Consider the following 25,383-nt stretch of genomic DNA (forward strand, 5'->3'; position numbering starts at 1 on the left):
ATTTAGGGTTTCCTTCTAATAGATTAACTGCAACAAAATAAGGTTATCTTTCCTTGTTATGTCTTTTCATATGTGCTCTCTTGTACATGTTCTCCAAACAAGCAAATTAAGTGGAATTCTTAATATTGTTTTGTTCTTATAGAAGGACACAAATTTGTTTGTCAAAGGTTCATGTTCATGTAGATATATGATCATACCATCAAATCAAATTGCATAAAAGACTTCTATATGTGTCTTCTTATGTGACAAATTAAAATGTATACCCATGAGAAAATGCCAAAGATTATACTTAACATCTCATTAAGGTTTTATTTCCTTTGCAATTCTGGCAATCCCTACTAGATTCAGATTAAAATAACATTGTTTTGAATAAAAATTATTTTAATTGACTTAATTATATTTCTTTAACTTTAATCACGTCAATCTAAGAAAAACTCAGTTCAATTTCAAACTCTGAATCAATAAATTATAAAATTAACTTGCTGGGCCAAGTCAGGTTTAATAATATGATCAAAACCATTTCATGCCTCTAGTAAAAGTTAGTTCCATTTTTATTTTAGATCTAAAATTAACAAAAGCTAGTTGTTATTTGAAAAACACTGTAAACATAAACTTATTAATATTGTTCATTAGAATAGTGTAATGACGTCTTTATCCTGAAAAAAAAAACCAAATGCCTTGATATTGGTATGTATTTTGATCTTTTTACAATACCCACCAGTCATTAAATAATTAACCAAGGGTATATGTATCTTTTTATATTGTTTAAGCATAAAAAAATGACTAAATTACTCCTTAAAGCATGCTTTTATAAACTACTATGAAATGATATTTATGTCTTTTTTAATTTTTAAAATACATTTTTATGCATCGAGGACCTTTGGTCTTTTCATTATTGTTCCTTTGTTATAGTAAGTTTCATAAAGGGAAATTTAGTCTTTTAACATAGATTAAATATTATCTAAATTAATGGGAAAATGTGTATGCATATGTGACACAACCATTGATGCGTGGGAGGTGTCCATGCACTACAAATAGGGCGTGAGAAGACCTAATGACCAAAAATATCTTTTTATTGTGTCATTAAAAGCGTCACCATATCTTTTTGTTGTTGGTACGACACATGTTGCTACTAGCGAGTGATTTGTCGCCAGTGAGACTTTTATTTTCTTTTCTTTTTTTAACCCAAAAGGTATACTTGGTCCTTTTTGTTGATGATATTTCAATTTCAGTCTTTTTTTTTCTTTTGATTTGTTTTTGTTCTTGATCATTTTGTAGAAGTTTTATTTGCTTTTAATTTTATCATTCAATCTCAATTTTGTAATATGTTATTTTTTTCAATTTCATCTTGATTATTTTATCTTGTTTTTTTTTATGGACATTTTGTTAAATTGATTTTCCTTTTCAATTTAACCCTTCAATCAAATTTCTTTTTATATTTCTTATTTCAATTTTGATCCTCATATATTCTTTTGATTTTTTTAGGCCTTTTGTTAAATTGATTTTTCTTTTTAATTTTACCTTTCAATCAAAAATAAAATTTATTTTGTATTTAAATTTTGATTCTCATTCTTTTAATTTCTATTTTTTTAATCCTCTTGTATAATTAGATTTTTTTTAATTTCATCATTTAACATTTGATTGATTGAGAATTAAATTTCATGGTTTTCTCAAATAAAATGCTTTCGGTCTAATGACCAAGTCACGGATTTAAAAAGTTAACTAGATAAACAATATCATTACCATTATTATGCTAAAACAATATTGGCTTTTTCTTTATCAATGTTATACAATATTGTCATAGTGAGATTGATATTGTGGTTTAGGGTGATTTTTAAAAATATATCTTCACTTGAGAATGCATTAAAATAAATTTTTTTAGATTGATTTTTTATTTTTGCTATCAACACTTTAAAATCATTGAAAAACACTTTAAAAAATAATTATTTAATGTTTTTTCATACCAAATATATGTACTAAATATAGTTTTGACCACAAAAACAAACCATCTCTCATTGTAACTTCTCATACATTATAAAAGCTATCAAACACAATAATATGTATTAAAGATATGAAAAAAAAGATCTAATTAATTAAATTGCTAAAATCACAGAGCACAAATAAAGAAGGAAAAAGGGCTCTCCAGTGCTTCAAAAGAGTGCCAACTAAATTAATCAAATAACTTATTCTATGCCCTCCCCCGATCGAAAACTTAGATCAAAGCTTGCTCATCCTGATTAAGATCAAGACAGTAATCAGAAATATCACATGAAATGGACACTTACCTTTCCTTGCCTATATATGCAATTCAATTATTATGAAAAAAAATCATGCCATGCATTGACAAGATGAAGAGTTATTATGAAAAAAAATCATGCCATGCAGTGACAAGATGAAGAGTTAATATTATAGGAATTTTTATACATCAAAACTAACCCAATCTAATCTTAAATAAATATTTTCTTAAAGTTATTAAACTCGTCCAACTACGACTCGACTTGAAACTCAAGTTTATTTTAATTTTTTAAATTCAAATAACATCATTTTACTAAAAAAAGAAAAGAAGAAATCAAACAGGTTTTGACCTTATAACTGATGGAACTAAGACTTGGTTTATTTTTGTGTTTTAAAAGCGTTTTTGAAAAAAATTAAAATTTTATTATTTTTTCTTTGCTTCAGATAAATATTTTTTTTTGATATTTTTAGATTATTTTGATACGCTAATATCAAAAATAATTTTAAAAAAATAAAAAATATTATTTTAATACATTTCTAAATAAAAAACAAGCATGAATATATTTTAAGAAACAATCTCGAGATAAATTTATTTTACACCCGTCCTAGTCCAGGAGATGGTTGACCTAATCAACCTCTCAAATTAGATTGGTTGAATAAGGATGTATATAATAATTCAATAATTGAAGACTGTAATATATCAATTATTAAAAGTATATGACCATTAACAGCCATCAAAGAAGAAAGGAATCTATGAAAATCAAATCAAATTGCCTCCACCCAAAATACAAATACAGACAAATTGAGAATACACATTAGCATTTCTGTTCACACTAAAAATAAAAAATTTCTAAAAAAAAAAAACAAAATTCATATACTCAACCAAAAGAGAAGTCAAAAGAACAAAAAGGGCAGCTTGTGTGAAGAAAATTATACTTGTAAAACGTTGAAATTACTTTTGTCTTTTCCACTCCCGCTCTCACCAAATCAACCCCTTCCATCACTGTCTCTCTCTCTCTCTACTTATTTTCTTACATCGACAAAACAGAACCCTAGAACAAAAAACACGCAGAAGAGAGACAAAAAGTGAGAAAGACACTGCCTTTCTACAGCATTATCGACAAGAAATTCAACACCCGTTTTACGTTTTTCAAGAAACAGGCAAGTTTTGTTTTTTTTTATGTATTTTCACTCTTTTTTTTATGATTTGAAGTGTTGATTAAGCTTAAGTGGAATTTGTTTTTAACATGGTTTTATAATTTACTTGTTGGTCTTGCATGGTGGTTGAGAAAATGGGAGGAAAGAAAATGAAAAGTTTGAGTCTTTTGGTTTTTAAAGTACTAAATTTTTGTCATTTGAATTGTTAATTTAAGCTTAAGCAAGATGGTTTTAGGTTGTAATTTAGCTCAGTTAGATTTAGCTTGTTTTTTCAATGAACTGGGTTTTGAAGCTTCTTGGTTTTTGTTGCCAATAAGGTAGAAAAGATTTGATTTTTACCTGAGTAATTTTTATTTCTACTTAAAATAAGCTCATATAGTTGCAATAAGCTTAGTCTCAGATGAGTTGTGTTTTGTTTTGTTTTCTGGTTTATGGTTAAATGGAGCACTTTGAGCTTCAAAACTTTCTCTCTTTCTATTTATTTATTTATTCATTGAATTCTCTCTGCAGTAAATTGAGTAAAAAAGGGATTTTGGGTATTGGCTTGTGGATTGCCTGATTGTAGATTTTTCTGGTTTCTGTTTTTGTTTTTGTTTTCTTAAAAGTTTCTTTTGCTGCATTGCTAAATTTTGCAGGGTTTTTGTGTTTATTGAGATTGATGGTCTGTTCAAATTGAGTTTTGATGGTGTTGTTATGTTGAGAGTGGATGGGGAGTGAAGAGGTTTTGGAGAATTCTACTCTTATGGATGTTAGTATGAGTTCATGCAATGGATCAATGGTCCAGCACACCAATGGCATCGAGGAGAGTGAGAATCTAGGCGCTGATCTACTTAAAGATTTTGATTTGTGTTGGGAAGATATTGAGGATCGATTGACCGTTTCTAGAATGGTTAGTGATTCGGTCATAAAGGGCATGGTATCTGCAGTTGAACAAGAGGCAGTGCAGAAGATTGCTCAGAAAGAATTGGAGTTGACTAGATTGAAGGAAGAATTGCATCTTTACCACGTGGGCGCAGATGAAAATGAATCTTTGTGTTCAGGGATGTGCCAAGAGCAAAAATATAGAAAAAATGGTCTTTATTCTACCCATTCAGATACATTTGTGGAGCAAGCTCTGTTACAAGAATCTTTGGAAAATCTTAAAATTGCAGTTAAAGGGAAGCTTAAGAAGCTCAAGAAAGAAATTCACAAGGTTAAAGGTTCCTGTTCTACGAGGAGCAGGAATTCAGCTTCTGAAATTGTGGGTTTGAGTGGTATTCTTCCAGAAAAGGTGCCTGATAAATGGAGTGATGTGGACAGAATGCTTGAGGATCTAGGAGCTACTCTGGACTCATTCTACAAACACACAGATGATCTGGTCCGTTTCTCCAAGTTATCACTCTTTGAGTGGCAGCAGGAGAAGGAGTTTCAGGCAGAAATTGAAGGGCTGGTTATTCAGAATTGTATTAGGGGTCTCCAAGAAGAGTTTGAGCAGAGTTTGTGGGATCAAAATACCCAGTTTTTTGGCAATGTAAGTGCAAGTTGGCTTGAAAAGGTGAAAGAGCTTTCAAGTTTACGTCAGGAATTGGATGCCATTGCAAAGTCACTGTTTGTATCTGAAAGCGGGCAGTTAATTTCTCATGGTTCCTTTGAGCACCGGAAGTCTTCAGGTCATCATGTTTCAAATGGAAATCACGATGAGTCTATAATTACTATGCCAGAAAATTTGGAAGCTGCCCAACTAAAGCACATGAACAGGGAAGAATTGTTTCATTATTTCAAGACTGAGATGACTAAAATGAAGAGACACCATGAGTCAAAAGTGCAAGAGATGACGGAAGAAATTTTCAGCCTCAAGAGGGAGTACTTAAAAGAAAGGGGTTCTTCTTTGCCAGTGAGGAAGGATAAGGACTTAGACATACTGAGGAAAAAGATCGCTGAAGTCATTTTGAAATTGGATGACATTCTTGTTGAAAATGAGAAATTGCCTTCAGCGAGCAACAATGCAGAGAGTCTTGACAATATGAAGGACAGACTTGAATCCCTTCGTTTAGAAAACCATGAACTACGAGACTTGCTTGCACAAAAGAAAAGGGAAATAAAGCTCCTTTCCTCACAAGTTTCTGATGCTACTGAGAAAATGTCACAACATTCTCTGACAGAGGTAAACTTGTTGAGAATAATCACAAATCTTAAAAGTTTAATAGAAGATACACATGTTGAAACTACAATCAGTGAAGATCTGCATAAAATACTTCTCAAGGAGTTCATGGGCCAGATCAAATGCTTCACTAACGAATCAGACCTGGAGTATGATTTCATGGAGGGAATTTATGAAATTATATTCAGAGAAGCAGCTCAAAATGCCAAATCTGCTAGCAAATTGGAAATTGAAGATTCAGATATGGAGTCTATTATTACACAAGGGCTGTTGGAAGTTGGTCTTCAAGAGGCCTTCAAGGAAGCTGAGGAGAAACTTGGTAGTTTGAACCAGAAATATGTTGATGAAAATAAAGTTCGATTGACGCTTGAGATGGAAGCTATGGAAAAAGAAAAGGCATTAAGAATGAGCATTGCAGAGAAAGAAAAACTAGACCAAGATATACACTTGCTAACAGCAACAATTCAAGAGAAAGACAAACTAGTGCGGGAATCAACAGATGCGTTGGAAAAGGAGAAGGAAAATTTAGAGTTGGCTTCTAGAGAGCTTGGCAATTTAAGGGCTCAGACAAGTCAGCAGCGTCTATTAATTTCACAAAACAGTGAAGAATCTGAGATCATTAAACATGATTTGCTCGAGGCTTTGGACAAAAACAAACTTTGTGAAGAGGAGATTAGCAAGTTGCAAGAGAAGATTCAGCTAGTGACAGAGAACTTGAGGGAAGCTACTGAAGAGAAAAGCATGCTGCTTGCTGTTTCTCAAGAGAAGCAATCATTGGTTGAAGCAAGAGAAAGGGAGCACAGGGAGCAACTGGATTCAATAGTTGTTCTTGTCAATGGATTATCAAGAGCAGTTACTGATTTTGAAAGCAGAGCCACAAAAGAAATTAAAAGGAGTAGCTTGAGGTGCTTAAATTGCCATTGTTTTGATATAAGAGTTATTTATTTTCCCATATGTTAATTTATATTGACGTGTGGACACATTGGGGTCTTTTTTTTAGAATGGTAACCGTAAATGCTTAATGAAGCCTAAACTACACTAATGCGTGCACATATTCATAATATAAAGGATTCTGCTACTTAGATTATGCATGTGGGAAATGGTATGCCCCCATTGTATTTGTATTACCTGATTTTTTCATATCATTAACCTATAAAGCTTGAAAGAGTTTATTATGCTGTAGAGGATGATGTTTTGACAGAAAATTGTTGCGTAGTAGAGAATAAGTTTATTGATTAGAAACCAGCCATAACAATATATGGCTTTTTTGCAGGCTGGAAAATCTTAGTTCACAATCGGGTTCTCTTATTCAGAAGGCTGGTATACTTAAGAGAATGGGATTTCTGCACAAGCAGAAGTTGGAAAGTAGGTGTTCTGACCTTCAAAAGGCTGAAGCTGAGGTATGCCTTAGAATTCACACTTTGCAAGACTTATCATATCTTTTAGTGGTTAACCATCATCTCATAACAAATTACACTCTACAGAACACAATGTATTGGTTGTTTTGTATGTTTTTGCATACACTATGCTTACTGGTTTGGAGATAAATTCCAATAACTTAAACGGTGGTGTATATGTCCATATGTAGAACTATGTTATTTCATTACTTGAGGAAGTAGCTTTTTATTTTTTTTCTGGAATGGTTGTCTTTTCTGATTAATGTTTTGATACAGTTTTCATGCTATATTCCAAAATATTATAATATATAGGATAGACGTTAATGGATAGAGAAGGCTTGACTCACATGCTCATTGGAGTTACAGAACCACCAGGGATTTATTTTTTCTGAAAAAAAAGACAGTAAGTATGAAGTAACCAACTTAAATTGAATTAATGAAAAAAATTGGAACCCTGGAAATCTTTTTCCTTTTGGAAAGATTTTGAAGTTTTATTTGTTGGAGTAAAAGAAGATAGCGCAGAGAGGTGTATTGGGGAGATTTTTTTCCGCTTCATACTCACATAGCTATGTGATCAAGATTATCTGCTATTTAAGAGGATGGAGCTTTTTATTTCAAAGGGTGAATTTTTTTGTGAATAAGTATATTCAGTGAATCAGTTATATTTTTTGTAATTTTGGGTGATCTTGTCCAATGCTCAATGCATCCTTTGCTCAACTCTTCACAGTGACCCCTGGTTCTTTAAGTTTTAATCCAATTTCATGAAAATGCACACACATGAACTTGAAAAAATGTGTATTGATATGTGTTTTTCATTTTTCTTAACTAGTTTACTGGAATTTTTTTGTCTGAATTTCAGGTTGATCTTTTGGGTGACGAGGTAGAAAATCTTCTAAGCCTCCTTGAAAAGATATACATAGCACTGGATCATTATTCTCCGATATTGAAACATTATTCTGGAGTAAGATGCTTTTTTCTTCTGCCACTAACACTTAATGTATTTGGAATTAATTTGTGTTCGCTTGCTTTCATTTTAACTTGTGTGTGTGTGTGTGTGATTGAATTTGATTATTTCTTGAAGTTGCAAAGTGGGACATGAGGGGGAGACAACTCTTTGCACAATTGCTGTTGACTAATATTTGCACAGAGTCCATTACATGTTTTGTTTTGAAATTGCATAGAAGTAAATATTACAACTTTCCCTATGTTGGTTGAATTCCATTCAGGCTTCAGCCACTCAAAATTTTCAATTTTGATCACGAAGAAACTAGTAAAATGAGAAGGTAATCCATGAATAGATTCGAACACAAAATAGATTGATTATTGAACATTTGCACATCAACCTTGCCTAATTTAAAATAATGTTTTTCATGGTTATACATTGCTAATATTGTAAGACACCCCATCAATACCCTTAAGACATTTAATTTTTGATTCATCCATTCATTAACCGTTTACTTCTTTTGTTGCAGATTACTGAGATTCTAAAGCTAGTTAGAAGAGAATTGAATGGAGAATCTATGAAACCAGTTTGATTCGACAAGGTAATGTTTCCAAATTAGGTGGTTCCATCTTAAACATTATGTCTTTTGGGACATGGCAAGATGAAAGTGAGCCAAAGGCCATTGGTGTATGCTCCTAGCTCAAACTGTCACCTAAACATAGCATTCTGTATGTTGGAGTAAATTGATGATTATTTATGAAGATTTTCTGGTGCATTTTACAGGTATCCTCTCGTTATTTCCTCATCAATAAGTTTTGTTGAACAGATGATACTGCATAGTGAGGGAGGGAATTTTACCAAGTGCCAAGTGCCAGGTGCCAAGTGCCTTCTACAACACATTGAAGCTTCAAACTCTTGCAAAGTGGAAAGTCAAAAAAATATTCTTAGTTTTTGGTGTCAGAAGGAAAGGGATACAGTCTCCCCCTTGGCCTTCGGAGGGGCACGCCAAACGCCCGCAACAAGAGGCGAGGCAACTTTAGAAAATTTGGTTTTTGTGATACAGAATGGTCCCACATTCCTGGTTCTGGACTGCTTGTCACAGTGAATCACAGACTGGTTCTGTGATTGACAGTTTTCAGTTCTCCCTCCCCCCTTCTGCTTACATAGATTATAGTTTTATCATACCATAGGTTTACAGCCTGTTAATGTATAGGTCTTTCAGCGGTTAATGAATCATTCTTGCTAGTTGGTAGGCAAGTTTTCAGCTGTCTTCATTCTTGAGATACGATAGCTGTTATCCCAGGTAGAAAAGAAATCTCTTGCAAGCAGATTTTTTGGGAATCATCAAAAAGTGAGTCCTAATCAAAACTAATGAAAATCTTAAGCAATTTCCTTACCAACAAGCTGGTGTGATCATATTAATTAGTTTGCAATCATAAATATAAATACTTCGAGACATCAGCAAATTTGGACAGACCACATAGGAGCATCTAGCTAGATCAAACAATGGAGGACAAAAGGTGGAAATAAACATTGAAAAACAAGCAGACAAAAAGGCATGTTAAATGCTTTTACCATCAATTCTCTAGTCTTTCAGTATCTTTACGTACAGCTGAAAAATGGGGAGAACAAGCGTGAAATATTCTTCCAAAACATGTGGAAGTTAAAGAATGAAATGGATGTGCCAAGGGTTAAATCATGAACAAGTAGCTGCTTCTCATTTTTTTTTTCCTTAAATGAAGGCAGAACGCACATAAGAATTTCACTAAATACATTTTATTTCCAAGAAACCTTCCTATATCTTGATCTGTACAGTAGAGAATTCAGCACCCTAAAACGGAACCAGTCAGCTATGGGAGTTCCCTGTTGATTCTTTCATCAAGAAATTCCAGGCCAGCAACGCTGCCCCAACTGCTGGTTCCACCTGAATATTCAAAACAAGAATCAATACTGGTCATCTCACTCCCAAAAATCAGACAACTGTTCATTTTGCACCATGACAAGTACCTCCACACCAACAAGTCATGCTTTGAATTAAGATGCAATTTAGTCCGAGGATTTCCTTAGTGATCCCTTTCTGGTTTTATAGTTTAGAAAGTTGTAGCATTGCTCTTCTAATTGTAAATCACTAAAATCAGTTGCAACTTGGTTCAATGCATTCAGATTTGACAGGGGGGAAGGGTTAAATTTGACAAAAATGAAAGCAAGGCTTGAAATCAGGTTTTGCAATTTGTTGAGAAATGAATGCTTCAAGAATAAAAAGTGAATCGATGCTAACCTGTGGTCTAATGGGATGAGCCCCAGGAAACTGCTCCTGAATACATTTCATAACTTCTTTCCCAATATCCCAAGTCCTGTTAGCTTCGAGAACACCACCAACCATCACAACCGGGAAAGAACCATTTCCATCTGCAAGGAAAAAAAGTCTTTAAGAAGGTTAAGTTTATGAAAATAAAAGGTAAGAAAAGCCAACAGACATGCTTTACTAGATAGCTTTCCAAAATTGCATTCCTATTATTGTTAGAATGGTTTATATGGAATATATCACATCAACTTGCGATAAAGGCTAAAGAACACCATAACCAAGAGCTGAGGCATCCTGAGTTCATACAAGGGATCCCCCCAGTGCTAAAATTTATATGAAAACAATGTTTATCTTGAGCAACATTTTAAACGAGTATAGTCAAATCAGGTTTGCACCTTCACCGCACAAATGAAGTCTTTGGACAACAGCCTTCACACTTAGAGCCAAGTCCTGGACTGCATTGACCAAGATCTTAGTTGCTACTTGATCGCAAGCTTCTGCACAAGATACCACTTCTGGAACAAGTGCTGCAATGCGTGCCCAAGATGGATCAGCATAAGTCCACCTAAAAAACCAATGAAAAGATAGGCATCAGTTCACCGAATGATTATCAGGGGGCTTTAGAGGAGCAGGATTTCTCTTATAGCCATTTCAATTAATACTAAATATCACGTGCTTTAAACCATTTGTTGGTTACATATATGCAAGCGGAAAGGAAAATGAACAAGAAAGGACAAAACATGAAAAGGAAACACACAAACAATGAAGGATACTTCGATTTCAAATTTCAAAGTTCAAACCAATAATTGAAAATAAAAATGATGACCAGAGTCAAGACGGTTTTAAAACAAATACCCGATAAGTTCATCAGGAGACGAGAGGCTGAGCGCCTCCAAAATCTTATTTGTTAGCATTGTCTGTGGACCACGACCATCATGAGCCCTTATTACTGCAGTCAGTGCCTTTGCAGCAATTCCATATCCACTGCATTATCACACATTACTAAAAAAAAATTACGATACTTGAAAAGGTAAGAAGACTGTCTAGCAAATGATCGACTAACAAAGCAATTTTCTTTTTATAAAACCTCAAGCTATTAAAAGCCAATGGATGTTATTTTCAGAAAACGAAGTAATTAGCATTCAAACTGTTGATTATTTAAGAAGAGACAAGGAAACTAAAACTCAAACCTATCTCATACACCCTGACTGCATTAGGCAAAGAACTAACCACACACCGAGTGTATAGCGCATACCTCCCCCAATCACCTAGGACAGGTCCTGCACCTGAAGCTCGAGCTTCTCTGCCATCTTCAGCAAATCCATAAGAAATGCACCCCGTACCAGCAATTAATACACAGCCATGAAGCTTTCCCATGGTCCCACTTGCAAGAGCAGCAACAGCATCATTCTGAACATACAACTTCACATGGCTAGGAAATATTTCTCTGTAAAAACAGAGCATCTGATTCAGAACAAGACATCCACGAGTAACTCACTGGTAATAAGCAAGGAGAAGGAAAATAAGAAGCAAGTAGTAATGGTGCGGGTGAATCTATGGCCACAAGCAGAAAAATATTTTATATGGAATTGGGAACATTCCAACTAAAACACAGGAGAAATGAAAGCAACAAGATTATATTTTAAGGTCTCAATGAACAATAATAGGCTCTTATAAGACATGAAAAAAGATAGAATTTATGTTCAATTTCCACTGGTCAGGTCACTGCACAGTGAGAAAAAAAGGTGCTAGGTAATACTCCGATGCAAACCTTAGCCAGTTTAGTATCCTTTCTTGATCAGTTGGATGGTTAACACCAGAAACGCCTAAACAAACAGCATGAACAGCCGACCAATCAGAACCTGATTTTGAGAGGGCTTCAGCCATAACCTCTTTCAATGTGTCCCTGGCAGCAGTTTCTGTAGGATATGATACATGAACAGTAACTAACAAAAGCAAAGAAAATGAAACAATGTTTTTCCATTTTGATTCTTCAACGTTGACAATGTGAGAGAATGTTGATATTATATTTATGTATTCAACAATGGTGTGGATAACATAAAGGATGTGACGTAGGGCTATAATAATTGAAGGCTTATCAGAAAATTTTGATTATTAGCGTCCATATTGGAACTGATACAGAGAAGACAACAAACATTAAGCATTAGAATTCTTAAAAACTATCAATTTAGAAGTTCATTTAAGCATCCAAGAACCCCTATTCTCAAAAGAAAGCATGAACAAATCAAGTTGATCAACAAAAAAAAAAAAAAAAAAAATCCAGGCGACAATTGGCAAAGCTAAGAGATCAGCAACCTCAAAAAAGTGAGTTCAAGTGTTGTGCAAACAACACAAACATTAAAGATATTAATCAGAGGGAAAAGTCCACTCTACAGCAGCTTAATTACTCTAAAAATTTCCCCGTATAAACATACAATCAGATTAAATCAGGGGCCAAAACATATAGCTTAGCATTGGTACCAACAAATCAACTCGAATTTGTAAAACTAAAAATAATTGGGGACAAAAAAATTTAAGAGCAGATCTCCGAAGATTATAAGGTGAAGGTCTAATTCCATTTTTATTTTCCTTTTTTTCCCATATAGTACCAATCTTTGAGTCCGATTATAGGGAAAAGAGCCAAAATTCAACCAAATTCCCATCTGGGTCAGTCCAAATCATAAAAACTCACCAAAAATCATTAACCTAATGATCACCATAATCAAAACCCAAAACAAACCACATCAAAAACAAAAAAAGATTCAAACTTTAACTAAATCAAACACCAACCACTATATCCACCATTCGAAAAACACAAAAAAAATCAAAAGGGTAACAAAAAAGAACAACAAAAATACCTCCAACGCTGTTATGATTGGAGCAACCAGAAACAGCACGTCCAAGGATAGGAGGAGGGTTAGGGAGGGATTTTGAGGAAGAAAATAAAGGAATGCAGACACAAACAGTTGAAGTAGTCCCACCATCAATCCCCAAAATGACTCTATTATCAGACCCATCTCCATTTTCACAGTGATCATGACCTTCAACTTGTTTTTCATGGACATTTGAATCTCCATTGCTTTCCCCATAATTATTCATCGTTGAAACAGAAAAATATCTCTAACACTCTCTCTCTTTTGAAATGAAAGATTAAAGAAAAGCTATGAAGGAAAGAAATACAAGTTAGAGAGCGATGACTTTAACCAGAAAAACGGAGACTTTGACATCAGGATTTTTGTTTGATACGGAGAAAGTGTGTACTATTTTTCGTCACTTATTTATGAACAAATTTATAACTTAGTCCAATATGTTTAATGTGGTCATGCAGTTCTTAAAATGAGCAACTCGGAGGATAGAGAGTTTTAACCCAATTGACTTCTTCCTGATGATTCTTGCTACCTCAGGCTGGAAGAGATATTGAATTTGTGTAAATGGACGGAATGAAGCAGCAGCAGCTAGTAAAGCTAAGATCAACCAATGTCCCAACGTGGAGCCTCTCGTGACATGCTTTCTTTCCCCTCTTCGTATTTCCAAGTGAAGGATGAGGCTCATGCGTTTTGTTCTTATTATGTATGTGATTATGTATTTAAAAATATATAGTAATTAGTATATAACATAATTTTGTATGGATTAAGAAAAAATATAATATATAATTTTTTTTAAATCTACTTTTTCTCAAACCGCAAAAATCATATTGGCCCCAAAGCCCCATTGCCAGCTCCCATGGTCTTGGCCTATTGGGGACTCGATGTAATCCTGCTTCTTCTGGCAAAGATACTTCAATAACACAACGGTCAGCAAGAGTTAAGGGACTGAGTTGTGGGTTTTCAAACATGGAGGACTAATTTGTAATGTTATTCAAGACAAAGGGAGTAAAGAATAATTTACTCTGGGAAATGTCGATGGTTTGGACTTTGGAAATTGTGGCGTTGTGTCCTGGGCGAATCGGTAAAGTTGTTTACCGGCTAAATGTTCGTTTGGTATCTTTAGTTCTTTTTATTTGTTAATAAGGTCCCTCTACGTTTTTTTTTCCCTTTATTCATCCTCGCAATCTGACCCCTCAAGTGAAAGCCCTTTGATTTTGAAACTTACACATGTCCACTTTATGTTGTGTTTAATTGTTATCAAATAAATGGAAATGATGAGATTCGAATTCGTAACCGCTTGGTTATCAAGGCTTTGATACCTTATTAAATAACAATCTCAACCTAATAGTTTAAACTGTTAAGAAAGGTCTCAAGATATTATTTATATTATTCTCTAATAAAATCAAGCATGTCAAGTTCATATAATTCGTATTATCATGAAACTAATCAGTTTATAGATTGATCAAAGTCTGATTATGGGTTGGTAGGTTAATTTATATATTTTTAAAAAATTAAAAAAAAATTATTTTGAGTTTTTTTTTATAAAGAAAAACAATATTGTTTCGATAAAAAAAATCTTATTTAAAATAAAAACTTAGCTCAAATCATATTACAAATTAATAAGTCACCGAATTGATTAATCAGGTTAATATTAATTGATTAATTATTATAATTTATCCATGGAATAAAAAGTATGGATTGGTAGTTGAGATTATGAAATGATAAAGTTTTCAAAAATATTGTAAACTTAAAGGCCATTCCTAATCTCATTTCATTAGTAATTTAATAGAGATTAATTAGCATATGATTTTCTTATGTTAATGTATAATTAACGAGATATATGTGGTTGATATCCTACTATCTATTGTATCTCATCGATTTATTTTTCTTCCATAACATTAATAAAATTGATTTTTGAAAGAGAGAAAGAAAGAGATTTAGAGATTATATATATATAAAAAAAACATAGACCTTATCCCTATTTATGGAACAAAATAATTTGATGGACTGACACAAGGAATCTTATGTTATTGATTGGAAGATGTGGTGGAACCATGTGTTTAATTAGCTAGAAGAACAATTCATAGAATAATATTTCTTACTTTCCACACTGTAAATTAACTCACTACTAGGGGATTCGAGGGGAGTTTTATGTTGAATCAGGTTAACAATTAATTTAACAAAATTTAATTAAGATTTTAATTTAACTTAACTTTTTTATTTTTCATGATTACATTTTAAATTTTTTAAAAATTTCTTAATAAAATATCGTTTTTAAATTGATTAGATGGACGTATCAAACTTATTATCCAGCCACGACAAAAACTAATAAAAAATTCCCTTTTAGCTATCCATAAATAATTCATTGATTTTTCAATAAAATATAGAATTGCTGAATTTTAAAGATATATAGATGACTAGTTTGGTTCAAGGTTGTTGGTCCATCAAATCCAATTTATAGACTTGTTTGGATGATATAATCACTCAAAACTACTTGGATTTGATTGTTTTCCTAACCTTTAATTTTCTTGTATTATATTAAAAGGACTAGCAGTCCAACAACCTAAGCTGGATAAATTTCAAATATATGTGTCACTTTTATAATCTTCATCATGATAATCTTTATTATAAAAAATATCAACATATTTATTTATGTTTTTTATTTTTATTTTTTTCAACTAAAATGTTTATGTTTATATTATATATAATTTTTTCTTTCTAAAAAAGAGAGAGTAAATAACCAGAACATATGTATTTAAATTCTCTGTTAACTAAGCATAATGGATTCATTGCACAAAAATCTGGATACTAAAAACCCTAATCTCTAGTAAAAAGTAAAGAAAAAGAAAACTAGCGTGAGAAACAAGAGTCGGCAATGTATTCTCTTGTCCCACGCTGCATGAACATAAAGAAATTGTACTGACAAGGATATATGTATTTTCAATGCAATTGTGGATGCAGATTGAAGAGAGGAGGAAGACATGCATGCATGTTAGATGGCAGGCATTAACTGGTTAGTTTGACCATAGAGATGAGATCAGGACAAGGACCCAATAGGGGTACTCTTGGTACGGACAATAAAGGAGACAAGGCACAGCTTTTTTAGCCCTAGCTGAAACTCAAAGGGTAGTTTTGTTAATCCTCAGTCACTACAGTACAGCATCACTGCTCATCATCTTCCAGACATCTGCATGTGACGCACCTCACCAATAATGGAACCCCATCTCATCGATCTCTGGTTACACTACCCAAAAACCACCATAAAGTAGAGAAAAATAATATCAAAAGATCACAAAAGATGGTGTCTTTGTGTGTGTGTGTGTGTGTGTGATAGCCTAATGACAACAGTTAAAAAAGATTATAATAAAAGGAAGCTTAAGCCATGTCAGATTCTTGTCTTTAAAGCATAGAGCGGAAAACTACAGGATGGAAAGAAGTGAACTTTTCCAATCCTTTTTTTTATTTTTTAACTACAACCCATGTTCTATTTCCTTTGTTTTGATAGCCAAAATTAGTATTTTCAAGATTTGTTTCTTGTGATAATTTTCTCTAGATTTCAATCTCATTTCCTGTGAGCAAAAGTTTGTTTCTTTACATCTCATTGCCATTTGGCATCCAGTTCTTGCATGTTTCTTCTTGGTTCATCAGATCTGAATGGTTACTGGGGTTGCTGATTGGAGAGGGTGGATTCATGGAGGATGTGCAGCTGCTTTTGATAAACATTCTTGGTTTTTAACTTTTGAAGTCTCTGAAAGTGGGAATTCAGATGCCTGTATGGGACTAGAGAAGGTAACTTGATGCATTGTTGAAGTCTGTTGAGAATTCTTGATGCTGCTTTAATGTATGAAATTGTTGTGAGCCTTTTGATGATGATGGTGAGGTAATTTAGGTGAATTAAGAGATGGGATTTTCACGCATTTTGTGAAATACTGTTTTTTTTCTTGGTTGGTTCTTGTTGGACAATTGAGGATTGATTTTGTATTTTTGAAGGTTCTTGAGGGAAATTGGCAGTAATGGAGAAGGTCCAGGGAAGAGGGATTTGGGGTCTTGTATTTCTGATCATAGTGTTCCTATCTGTTAGCAGTGGAGAAGCTCAGTCAAAGCCTGTTCTGGTAAACTGTGGTGCAAATAGCAGTATTAATGTGGATGGTAGGAGATGGATTGGTGATTTGGCCCCAAATGATAATTTCACTGTCAGTTCTCCTGGTGTTGCTGCTACTGATTCAAATGCTGATGGCAATTCAACCTTAGGGCCACTCTACAAAACTGCCCGGATTTTCAATGCTTCGAATTATACTTTTGCTGGAATGCAGGGAAACTACTTTCTTAGACTCCATTTTTGTCCATTCCCTTTTGAGAATTATAATGTCAATGAGTCCTCGTTTAGTGTCGTGGCTAATGGTCTGAAACTGATGACTGAGTTCAATGTTCCGGTCGAGATTTCAGACAAGAATTTGCACTTGCAGAATTCCAACAGCAATTCAAGTTCTTTGTCCTTGGTCAAAGAGTATATTCTAGCAATCAATGATGTTCTTGTGGTTGAATTTGTTTCATCTAGGGGATCATTCGGGTTCATAAATGCCATAGAGGTTGTCCCTGTGGTTGGCACACTTTTTGCAGACTCAGTTAGTAAAGTGGGTGGAAGTAATGCCAATTTCAATGTAAGTGGACGGGGGATTGAAACTATGTATCGGTTGAATATTGGGGGACAGGAGATCAAAACTAATCAAGATTCAGATCTTTGGAGGAAATGGGAAATGGATTCCAGCTACATGATTACAGCAGATGCTGGTGTTGAAATCAGGAATACTTCTAATGTCACTTATGCATCGAACAATGATTCCTCGGTGGCTCCACTTCTTGTATATGAAACAGCAAGAATCATGTCCAACACAGAAGTCTTGGAGAAAAAGTTTAACATGTCATGGAAATTCGATGTAGATCCTGATTTTGATTATTTAATCCGGTTACATTTTTGTGAGCTGGTATATGACAAAGCAAACCAGAGGATTTTCAGGGTCTATATAAACAACAAGACAGCTGCTGATAGCTTTGATGTTTATGTACGGGCAGGAGGGAAGAACATAGCATATCATCAGGATTATTTTGATACGGTTTCGTCCAAGACCAACACCCTTTGGGTCCAACTGGGTCCTGACACTGCAGTTGGTGCTTCAGGAACTGATGCTCTCTTGAACGGACTGGAGATTTTCAAGCTGAGCCGAAGTGCGAATCTTGCATATGCTGACAGAATTGATTCAACTGAGAAATCTGGAAGTCATTCAAAATCTTGGATTCTCTGGCTGGGGGTTGGAGCAGGTGTAGCTTCTGTCCTCATTATTGCAATTACATTTACTTGCATCTTTTGCTTCGGCAAAAATAGAAGAAAACAAATGAGTGATGCCAAAGACAACCCTCCTGGATGGCGGCCACTATTCATGCATGGTGCTGTTGTAAGTAGCATTGCTAATAATAAGGGAGGGGTCCATTCTCTAAATGGATCGTTGGCAGCGTCTACTAGAGTTGGCAGGCGTTTCACCTTGTCAGAGATTCGTGCGGCAACGAACAATTTTGATGACAGTTTGGTGATAGGAGTTGGAGGCTTTGGTAAAGTATACAGTGGGAAGATTGAAGATGGCACTCTTGCAGCAATCAAACGGTCAAACCCACAATCCAAGCAAGGCCTGACTGAATTTGAAACAGAAATTGAGATGCTTTCAAAGTTAAGGCACAGGCATCTGGTCTCGTTGATTGGGTTCTGCGAAGAACAGAATGAGATGATCTTGGTTTATGAGTATATGGCATATGGAACTCTTCGAAGTCATCTTTTTGGGAGTGATTTCCCACCATTGACATGGAAGCAGCGACTAGAAGCATGCATTGGTGCTGCCAGGGGACTCCATTACCTCCATACTGGAGCAGATCGTGGAATAATTCACAGGGATATTAAGACAACCAACATACTGCTTGATGAAAATTTTGTAGCAAAAATGGCAGATTTTGGGCTGTCTAAAGCTGGTCCAGCTTTGGACCACACACATGTTAGTACAGCAGTGAAAGGAAGCTTTGGATATCTTGATCCTGAATACTATCGTCGACAGCAGTTGACTGAGAAATCTGATGTTTACTCATTTGGCGTGGTGTTGTTTGAAGTTGTTTGTTCTCGACCTGTTATAAACCCAAGCTTGCCAAAAGACCAGATCAACCTCGCAGAGTGGGCAATGAAGTGGCAGCGGCAGAAGTCACTGGAGACCATCGTTGACCCACGTCTCAGAGGAAATACTTGCCCTGAGTCATTGAAGAAGTTTGGAGAGATAGCAGAAAAATGCCTTGCTGATGAGGGGAAGAATCGTCCAACAATGGGGGAAGTTCTGTGGCATTTGGAATTTGTCTTGCAACTTCATGAAGCCTGGTTGCGCGCCAATGCCACCACTGAAACCTCCATTACTAGTAGTCAAGCATTGGAGGATTTGGAACTTAGAGTAGCAGAAGAGGCACGACGCCCCCCTCTCGCCTTGGAATAAGAGACTGATAGACCTCAGAATGAAGGGTGATGGAGGTCCTGCTGAAACAATGGTTTTGGCAAATAGTATGCTGCAGCTGGATTTCACAGTGGAATGGCCCGAGTGCCTAGCGAAAGCTAGAAATTATATTCATTACAATGTTTTTATCATTATGGTCCTAAATTCTTTTATTTTGTTCAATCAGATTATGTGCTTGAGGTAACTGTTATTATGTCCATATCAACTTTACTAGCAAGTGGAGTGAAGTAAGGCATGATCTTCATAGTGTTTTATATTTTATTCTCTGTAATATAGCTTGTTTTATGGGTTGTGTGTGGTAGTAATTGTTTTTTAAAGATTTTTTTTTGTTAAAAAGTACATTATAATAATATATATATATATATATATTTTAAAAATATTTTTTAATATTAACATACCATAAGAATCCGAAAATATAAAAAAATTAATTATAAACAAAGAATAAAAAAAAATGAACATTATGAAAACATATGTTGCACCGCAACTCCAAACAACTCTTAATCAAGTTGACTCTGAAGTCAATTTTTGGGAAATACAGAAGATATGGATTTATTTCAATCCATGTCACTTTCATATTCTTGCATAGCATGACAATGAATGTTGCATTTTACACATATACAGGGAGCACAGAGTGGAACCAAATCCACAAGGTACAAATCTCTCTTCAACTTCACAATCACATACACAGCTACTTGCTCAAGTTGCCCACAAGAATGGCTATGGAGCTCAATCCAAAAAGGAAAGTCCAAATTGTACATGGGGCATCAAAAATCGCAAAATGCCAACTACTATATCCTTTCAGGGTCTAGCCCTTTCAGAATTCAACAAAACAAGTCCACTCAGCTTATCCTGTATCCATATCATTAACAACTTCTGAAACCAATGTATTGGTGTGTTCTTGATCATTTTATTTCATCATGGTTAGCGTCAGGATTGTGGGAATAGAAGGTTTTGAATGAAGCAAAATACTCCTGAGGTAACAACAATTCCACAGATAGAAGAAAAAATCAATCATGAATTGAGGCCCAGAAGTCATCATCTCACGGGAGAGCCTGAAGGGCATGTCGAAGAGAGAGCAATGCAACAAGAAAATGATATTTCTGATCAGACTATGATGGTGCGTAAAATTATACAAGATGCTGAAAGGGTGGCTGTTGGTTTACTTGCAAAAAAAGTAAAAGCATAGTTTTTAATTTCAGTGCTTCCTTACTATTGTTTATTGGTTGTTAGCCATATCATAGAATTGTTTCACTTCTTGTCTGAAATAGAATATTTGAGTTTTGCAATTTTAGTTTTTATTGACAACTTTTTTTTCTTAGGGCCATAATTATCTGTATGGACTCGTATCATCTTAAACTTGTATACTTTTCCTGCAGAGCATGTGCAGCAGTCGAGTTGAGAAAGAAACTGCATGGAAAGAGATTTCCTCCTGATACCATGGAGGCAGTGATTTCCAGAGCAGGTGCATGACTGGCTTTATTTTATGAAGTGCTTTTCAGGCTGTGTTATGAGTTCCCATGTTCCTTGCACTTTTAGTATTTGATGGCATTTGCTCTTTTCACTGAGGGACTTTTGCGCTTCTGCTGACATTAAAATATATGGACCTTTATGGATGTCCTCTAGAAGTTCTTGATCTTTTATTTTGCTGCAGAGGGATGATCAATGATGGCTTGTATGCAGAAACATGCATCTGTTGGTTTTAAACCAATCATGTTTCAAGGTTCAATCAATGTTCTATCATTGGTTTTATGATTTTTCTGTTTCTATAAATTTACAGTACTATTTTATCATCAATATCAATTTATATCACAATTGCTTTATATTTTTGTGCTAAAGATGTCTAATCATGGCAAGTAAAACAAGTCTCAACAACACAATTGCCTCTCTTTGTTTTGAAAGCTTGGAAAATCAAGAAGAGAAAAGTGGTGATTTTGGGAAGGAAAGGGTGGAAATTGTGAAAGATTTGCTTCTAACTCATCAAAAGAGAATGAGTTTGATTGTTGTTGGGTAAGATGAATTATATCCTTTTAATTGAATTTTATTGAAGAGAAAAATAAAAGCCCTAATTTTTAGATTGTTAGGGTTTGTTGATGTTTGTGAGAATTACAAATTGTGGGATTGATAATGGGATACTTGAGAATTTTTGAATTAGGGGAAGATTGAGAGAATTGAAAAATAAATTTTGGGTTTCTAACACTTTTCTTTTTCCTTTTTTTTAGGGGGATTTATTTTATAGTTGTTGATTTAATTAGCATGAAATGGATAATGGTAATGATAATTCAAGAGAAAAAATTAAAAAAAAAAATTAATGAGTAATAAATTTACCTAGGGCCGGCCATGGTGAATATTTGGGGGAGATGGGACACCAGTTCAAATTTGTGATGTTGTAGGTTTATTAAATGTGTAGAAATGATAAATTGTGTTTGGAAAAGAGTTTTGGATTGAATATGTGAATTTCATGATAAATGGATTTAGTGACATGGAATGTGTATAAATCAATGTGGAAGCCTTTAAAGATTAAGCGCTAATATAATTGCGGTTGAAGAAATAAATGACATGTATGGAAGTTAATATTTTTGTTGTTTAAAACGTATAAATGATGGATAAAATTTTGATTGTATATATAGTGTTTTGGTAGGATTGAATATTAAAATAAATACACTTGAGAAAAAAAAAAAAAAGGAAGTAAGAGAGATATGAAAAATTTAGGGATTTTGTCAAGATTTGATCAAATGGTTAGTTATAGAATTTTGAAAAACATACGGGAAGATAATCTTCATAAATTGATTAAATTATATTGTTTTAATAGTTTATGTGTTGATTGTATTTGAAGTGGGTTTTTTTAATAGGATGTATGACTTTCATGTTAGGTTTGTGTTGTAGGAAGTGTGAGAATGAAACTTTGAAATATTGATGTGAAAATGTGAATTTAATGAGATAAAGTTAAGGGTTAATTAACTATGTTAACAATTTAAGAAATTGATGAAATGAAATAAAATTGGATGAAGGACATGAGTTTCTTGATTTATAAGTGGCCGGCCATGTATTGAATTTAGGGATTTTTTCTATTTTGATGATTAATTGTCGAGGGTTTATGTATTATATGTTTGGCATTAAAATTAACATGTTTGAGAAATAAATTGGGAAAAACATGACAAATTATGAGTTTTAGTACAATTGATTAAATTTCTAGTTTAGAGATTTTGGAAAGATTTAAGAGGTTAACTATAACTAGTTGATTTAAATTATATATTTCATAAATATTTGATGTGAGACGGTAATTATAAATGAGATTGAGTTAAATTAAGTATGCAAGTTAAAGAAGTTACATATCTAGTTGATCGATTGTGTTAGAGTTTGACTAATTTCAAACTTATATATATAAAATGTGCAAGTGAATACTCAATATTTCTTTAATTGTTATATGTGTTATTGGTGTCTACCACCCACCTTATTTTTAATAAAAGACGCATTTTATTTAATTATTTGTTATTGTAAAAGAAATATACGAACATGTATTTGGTGGATGTTGCGAGTTTAAATTTGAGGTGAATCATGTTAATGTGAATTTGATATGAAGTAGGAGAACATAAATTTGTATGATTTATATGAGTATAAATTCATCATGATCTACGATCTAGATCTACAAGGATGTGAAATATATATATTCCTACATAACATTTTCACATCCTCGTAAATCATGATGAATATATTGTGATGTTTTTAGGGCAAAATTATTATGTAAAATTTAAATCAATCGTGATGGTGGAATTTATTATGTGAGAAATTAAGGGACTAAAATGAAAAACTAAAAAGAAAAGTTGAATGGAACATAATAGCAAAAATATAACAAGGAAAAAACATTAATAGACTGCAATGATAAATTTTTTTACATGATTTTGAACTTGTCCACAACGATGAAATTTAATAGGAAAAACTTAAATTGGTCGCAATGATGGGTCCAATATACTAAATATTAATCTATCCATAAAAATAAGAGAGATTATATTTTGAAATATAAGTTGTGTATAATTAAAAAGGATTAGTAGTCATGAATATTTTAAATGAGCTATAAACTAGCTTAAGTAATATTGATATTGAAAATATACGAGTGAGTCTTAAATGAGCCTGAGGAATATTTGAGATTTTAAAGTAATATAGACGAGTCATATTAGGTAAGATTGGTGTTATGATTGAAGATTTATAATGAAAAGCCATAAATGAGACCATAAGATTCAAAATGAATTAATAAAAGTTTAGCTAGTCAAAAATGATTTAATAGGCGTTAAAAGAAATAAATATAATTGGTGAACCAGAGTTAAAATAAAGTATAATTCAAGATATGAAATGTGGTCAATGAACCTATAAGAAGGTTAAAGTAAGAGTTTTAAACATTGAATGTGATGAATATACATAATAAGATTAAGGTATTTTATAGTTTAATAAAGTCCAAATTGGTTTGGGCTATGAACAAAGAATAATTGAGATGATTATATAAAGGAGACTAAATCAAAATTTGAATGAAGATGATTGTAAAAATACAATTAATATAATTAATTTAAAGTTTGAGATGAATGCAAAATTGGATTCTTAATCAAGAGATACTGTGAATAGAACAATGATAGTTCAATGATTATATAAAAGAAATAAAAATAAGAGTTTATCTATTGTTTAAAAAAGAGAGAAAGAGTGTATTAAACTAAGGATTTATTAAAGAATTGATGTGGTTATAAAGTTGTTAAAGATGTGAGGATTGCTTGTTTAGTTTTGGCAAGTATTAATAATTATGATGGTGAAATTGTGTATGTTAATTGTGTGATTCTATTTGTTTTTTAGGTACCTTCTCTTAAGGACTCAATTCTAATATTCAATAAAAACTTGTAATGTTTGATAAAAGTTTTGTAAATAAATTTTTATACATACAATCAAGAGTGTTATAACCTTATGATTTTTATATGTTAAAATGTGTATCAAAGTATTCGTGGATGAAATTAATGGATGTGAAATTAGAGACTATTTTTATGATAAAAAAAAATACCTTTGAATTTTAAGTGCATGACAATTAAAAAATCACCCTTATCTTTATTTTAAGGTCATATCTAGTATTCAACGTTTACCTCGATTTGATACTGCTCTTACAACCTATATCAAAATAGTACTTTACCCTTAGATTTCTAGTCAACTACTAAGCCTCGATATATTTTGAGGAGAATTGGCTAGCACTAGTTTCGAGTGGCATTTCTCTGTTGATAAGATACATGGGTATCCCATTGATATCTATTAGACTGACTCATTCTAATTATAAGCCTTAGTGGAGCCGATTCTCTCTAGGAGTAAGTCGTGGACCTTAGCTTCTCTTACTTATGTTCAACGTCTTCAACTAATCAAATTAGTTCTCTTTTCCATCTAAGCTTATTGGCCCTCCATGTTTATTCTCCATTGTTCTATTATTGAGAGGATAAAACGGTATATTGGCTGCCTTCTTTTATAAATACCGCTCTCTCCCCCACTCAAAGGCTAAGATGATTTGGGTCTATATTTGTTATCTCTTTAAAGAGGGTGGTCTTGGAATAAAGAGGGCTCAAACTTGGAATAAAGCTATTATTCTCAAACATGTTTGGCAACTGCTATTCTCATATACAGATCCTTCTAGCATGTCAGGCCTTCTACAGTGTCCTCTTGGTCATGGAAGAAGATTATACTCAGTAGAGATTGGTATAAAGGGAAGTTTGTCTTTAGTATTAGTGATGAGACTACTACCATTTTATGTTTAGATTATTGGTTTCCAGATGGACA

At 33.4% G+C, this 25,383-nt stretch overlaps 3 protein-coding genes across 6 annotated transcripts; 2 read left to right on the forward strand and 1 right to left on the reverse strand.

Moving 5' to 3' along the window:
* The first annotated feature begins 3,165 nt into the window (after window positions 1-3,165).
* LOC133702681 (WPP domain-associated protein-like) lies at window positions 3,166-9,224 on the forward strand. Of its 2 annotated transcripts, none has more exons than XM_062127002.1 (6): window positions 3,166-3,396; window positions 4,029-6,438; window positions 6,807-6,933; window positions 7,790-7,891; window positions 8,403-8,474; window positions 8,657-9,224. In XM_062127002.1, exons 2-5 carry the CDS (start codon window positions 4,100-4,102, stop codon window positions 8,463-8,465), a joined length of 2,631 nt encoding a protein of 876 aa, XP_061982986.1. In that variant the 5' UTR covers window positions 3,166-3,396; window positions 4,029-4,099; the 3' UTR covers window positions 8,466-8,474; window positions 8,657-9,224. The 2 variants fall into 2 exon arrangements, with proteins under 2 accessions (XP_061982986.1, XP_061982987.1); XM_062127003.1 differs by having other exon boundaries at window positions 8,700-9,224.
* A 195-nt stretch (window positions 9,225-9,419) lies between these two features.
* LOC133702682 (uncharacterized) lies at window positions 9,420-13,670 on the reverse strand. Of its 3 annotated transcripts, none has more exons than XR_009843782.1 (7): window positions 13,037-13,670; window positions 11,950-12,097; window positions 11,416-11,625; window positions 11,034-11,162; window positions 10,574-10,743; window positions 10,152-10,299; window positions 9,420-9,797 (listed from the first exon to the last, which is right to left on the reverse strand). XR_009843782.1 is itself a non-coding variant. In XM_062127004.1 (7 exons), the coding sequence occupies exons 1-7, from the start codon at window positions 13,275-13,277 to the stop codon at window positions 9,720-9,722; spliced, it is 1,107 nt and encodes a 368-aa protein (XP_061982988.1). In that variant the 5' UTR covers window positions 13,278-13,651; the 3' UTR covers window positions 9,420-9,719. The 3 variants fall into 3 exon arrangements, 2 of the variants coding, with proteins under 2 accessions (XP_061982988.1, XP_061982989.1); XM_062127004.1 differs by having other exon boundaries at window positions 10,152-10,282; window positions 13,037-13,651; XM_062127005.1 differs by having other exon boundaries at window positions 10,152-10,282; window positions 11,434-11,625; window positions 13,037-13,633.
* Window positions 13,671-16,041: 2,371 nt separating this feature from the next.
* LOC133703538 (probable receptor-like protein kinase At1g30570) lies at window positions 16,042-19,858 on the forward strand. The gene is made up of 2 exons (XM_062128132.1): window positions 16,042-16,834; window positions 17,036-19,858. Exon 2 carries the CDS (start codon window positions 17,059-17,061, stop codon window positions 19,567-19,569), a length of 2,511 nt encoding a protein of 836 aa, XP_061984116.1. The 5' UTR covers window positions 16,042-16,834; window positions 17,036-17,058; the 3' UTR covers window positions 19,570-19,858.
* The last annotated feature ends 5,525 nt before the right edge of the window (window positions 19,859-25,383 follow it).

The sequence above is a fragment of the Populus nigra genome, chromosome 9 (assembly GCF_951802175.1).
Source record: "Populus nigra chromosome 9, ddPopNigr1.1, whole genome shotgun sequence".
Lineage (NCBI taxonomy): Eukaryota > Viridiplantae > Streptophyta > Magnoliopsida > Malpighiales > Salicaceae > Populus > Populus nigra.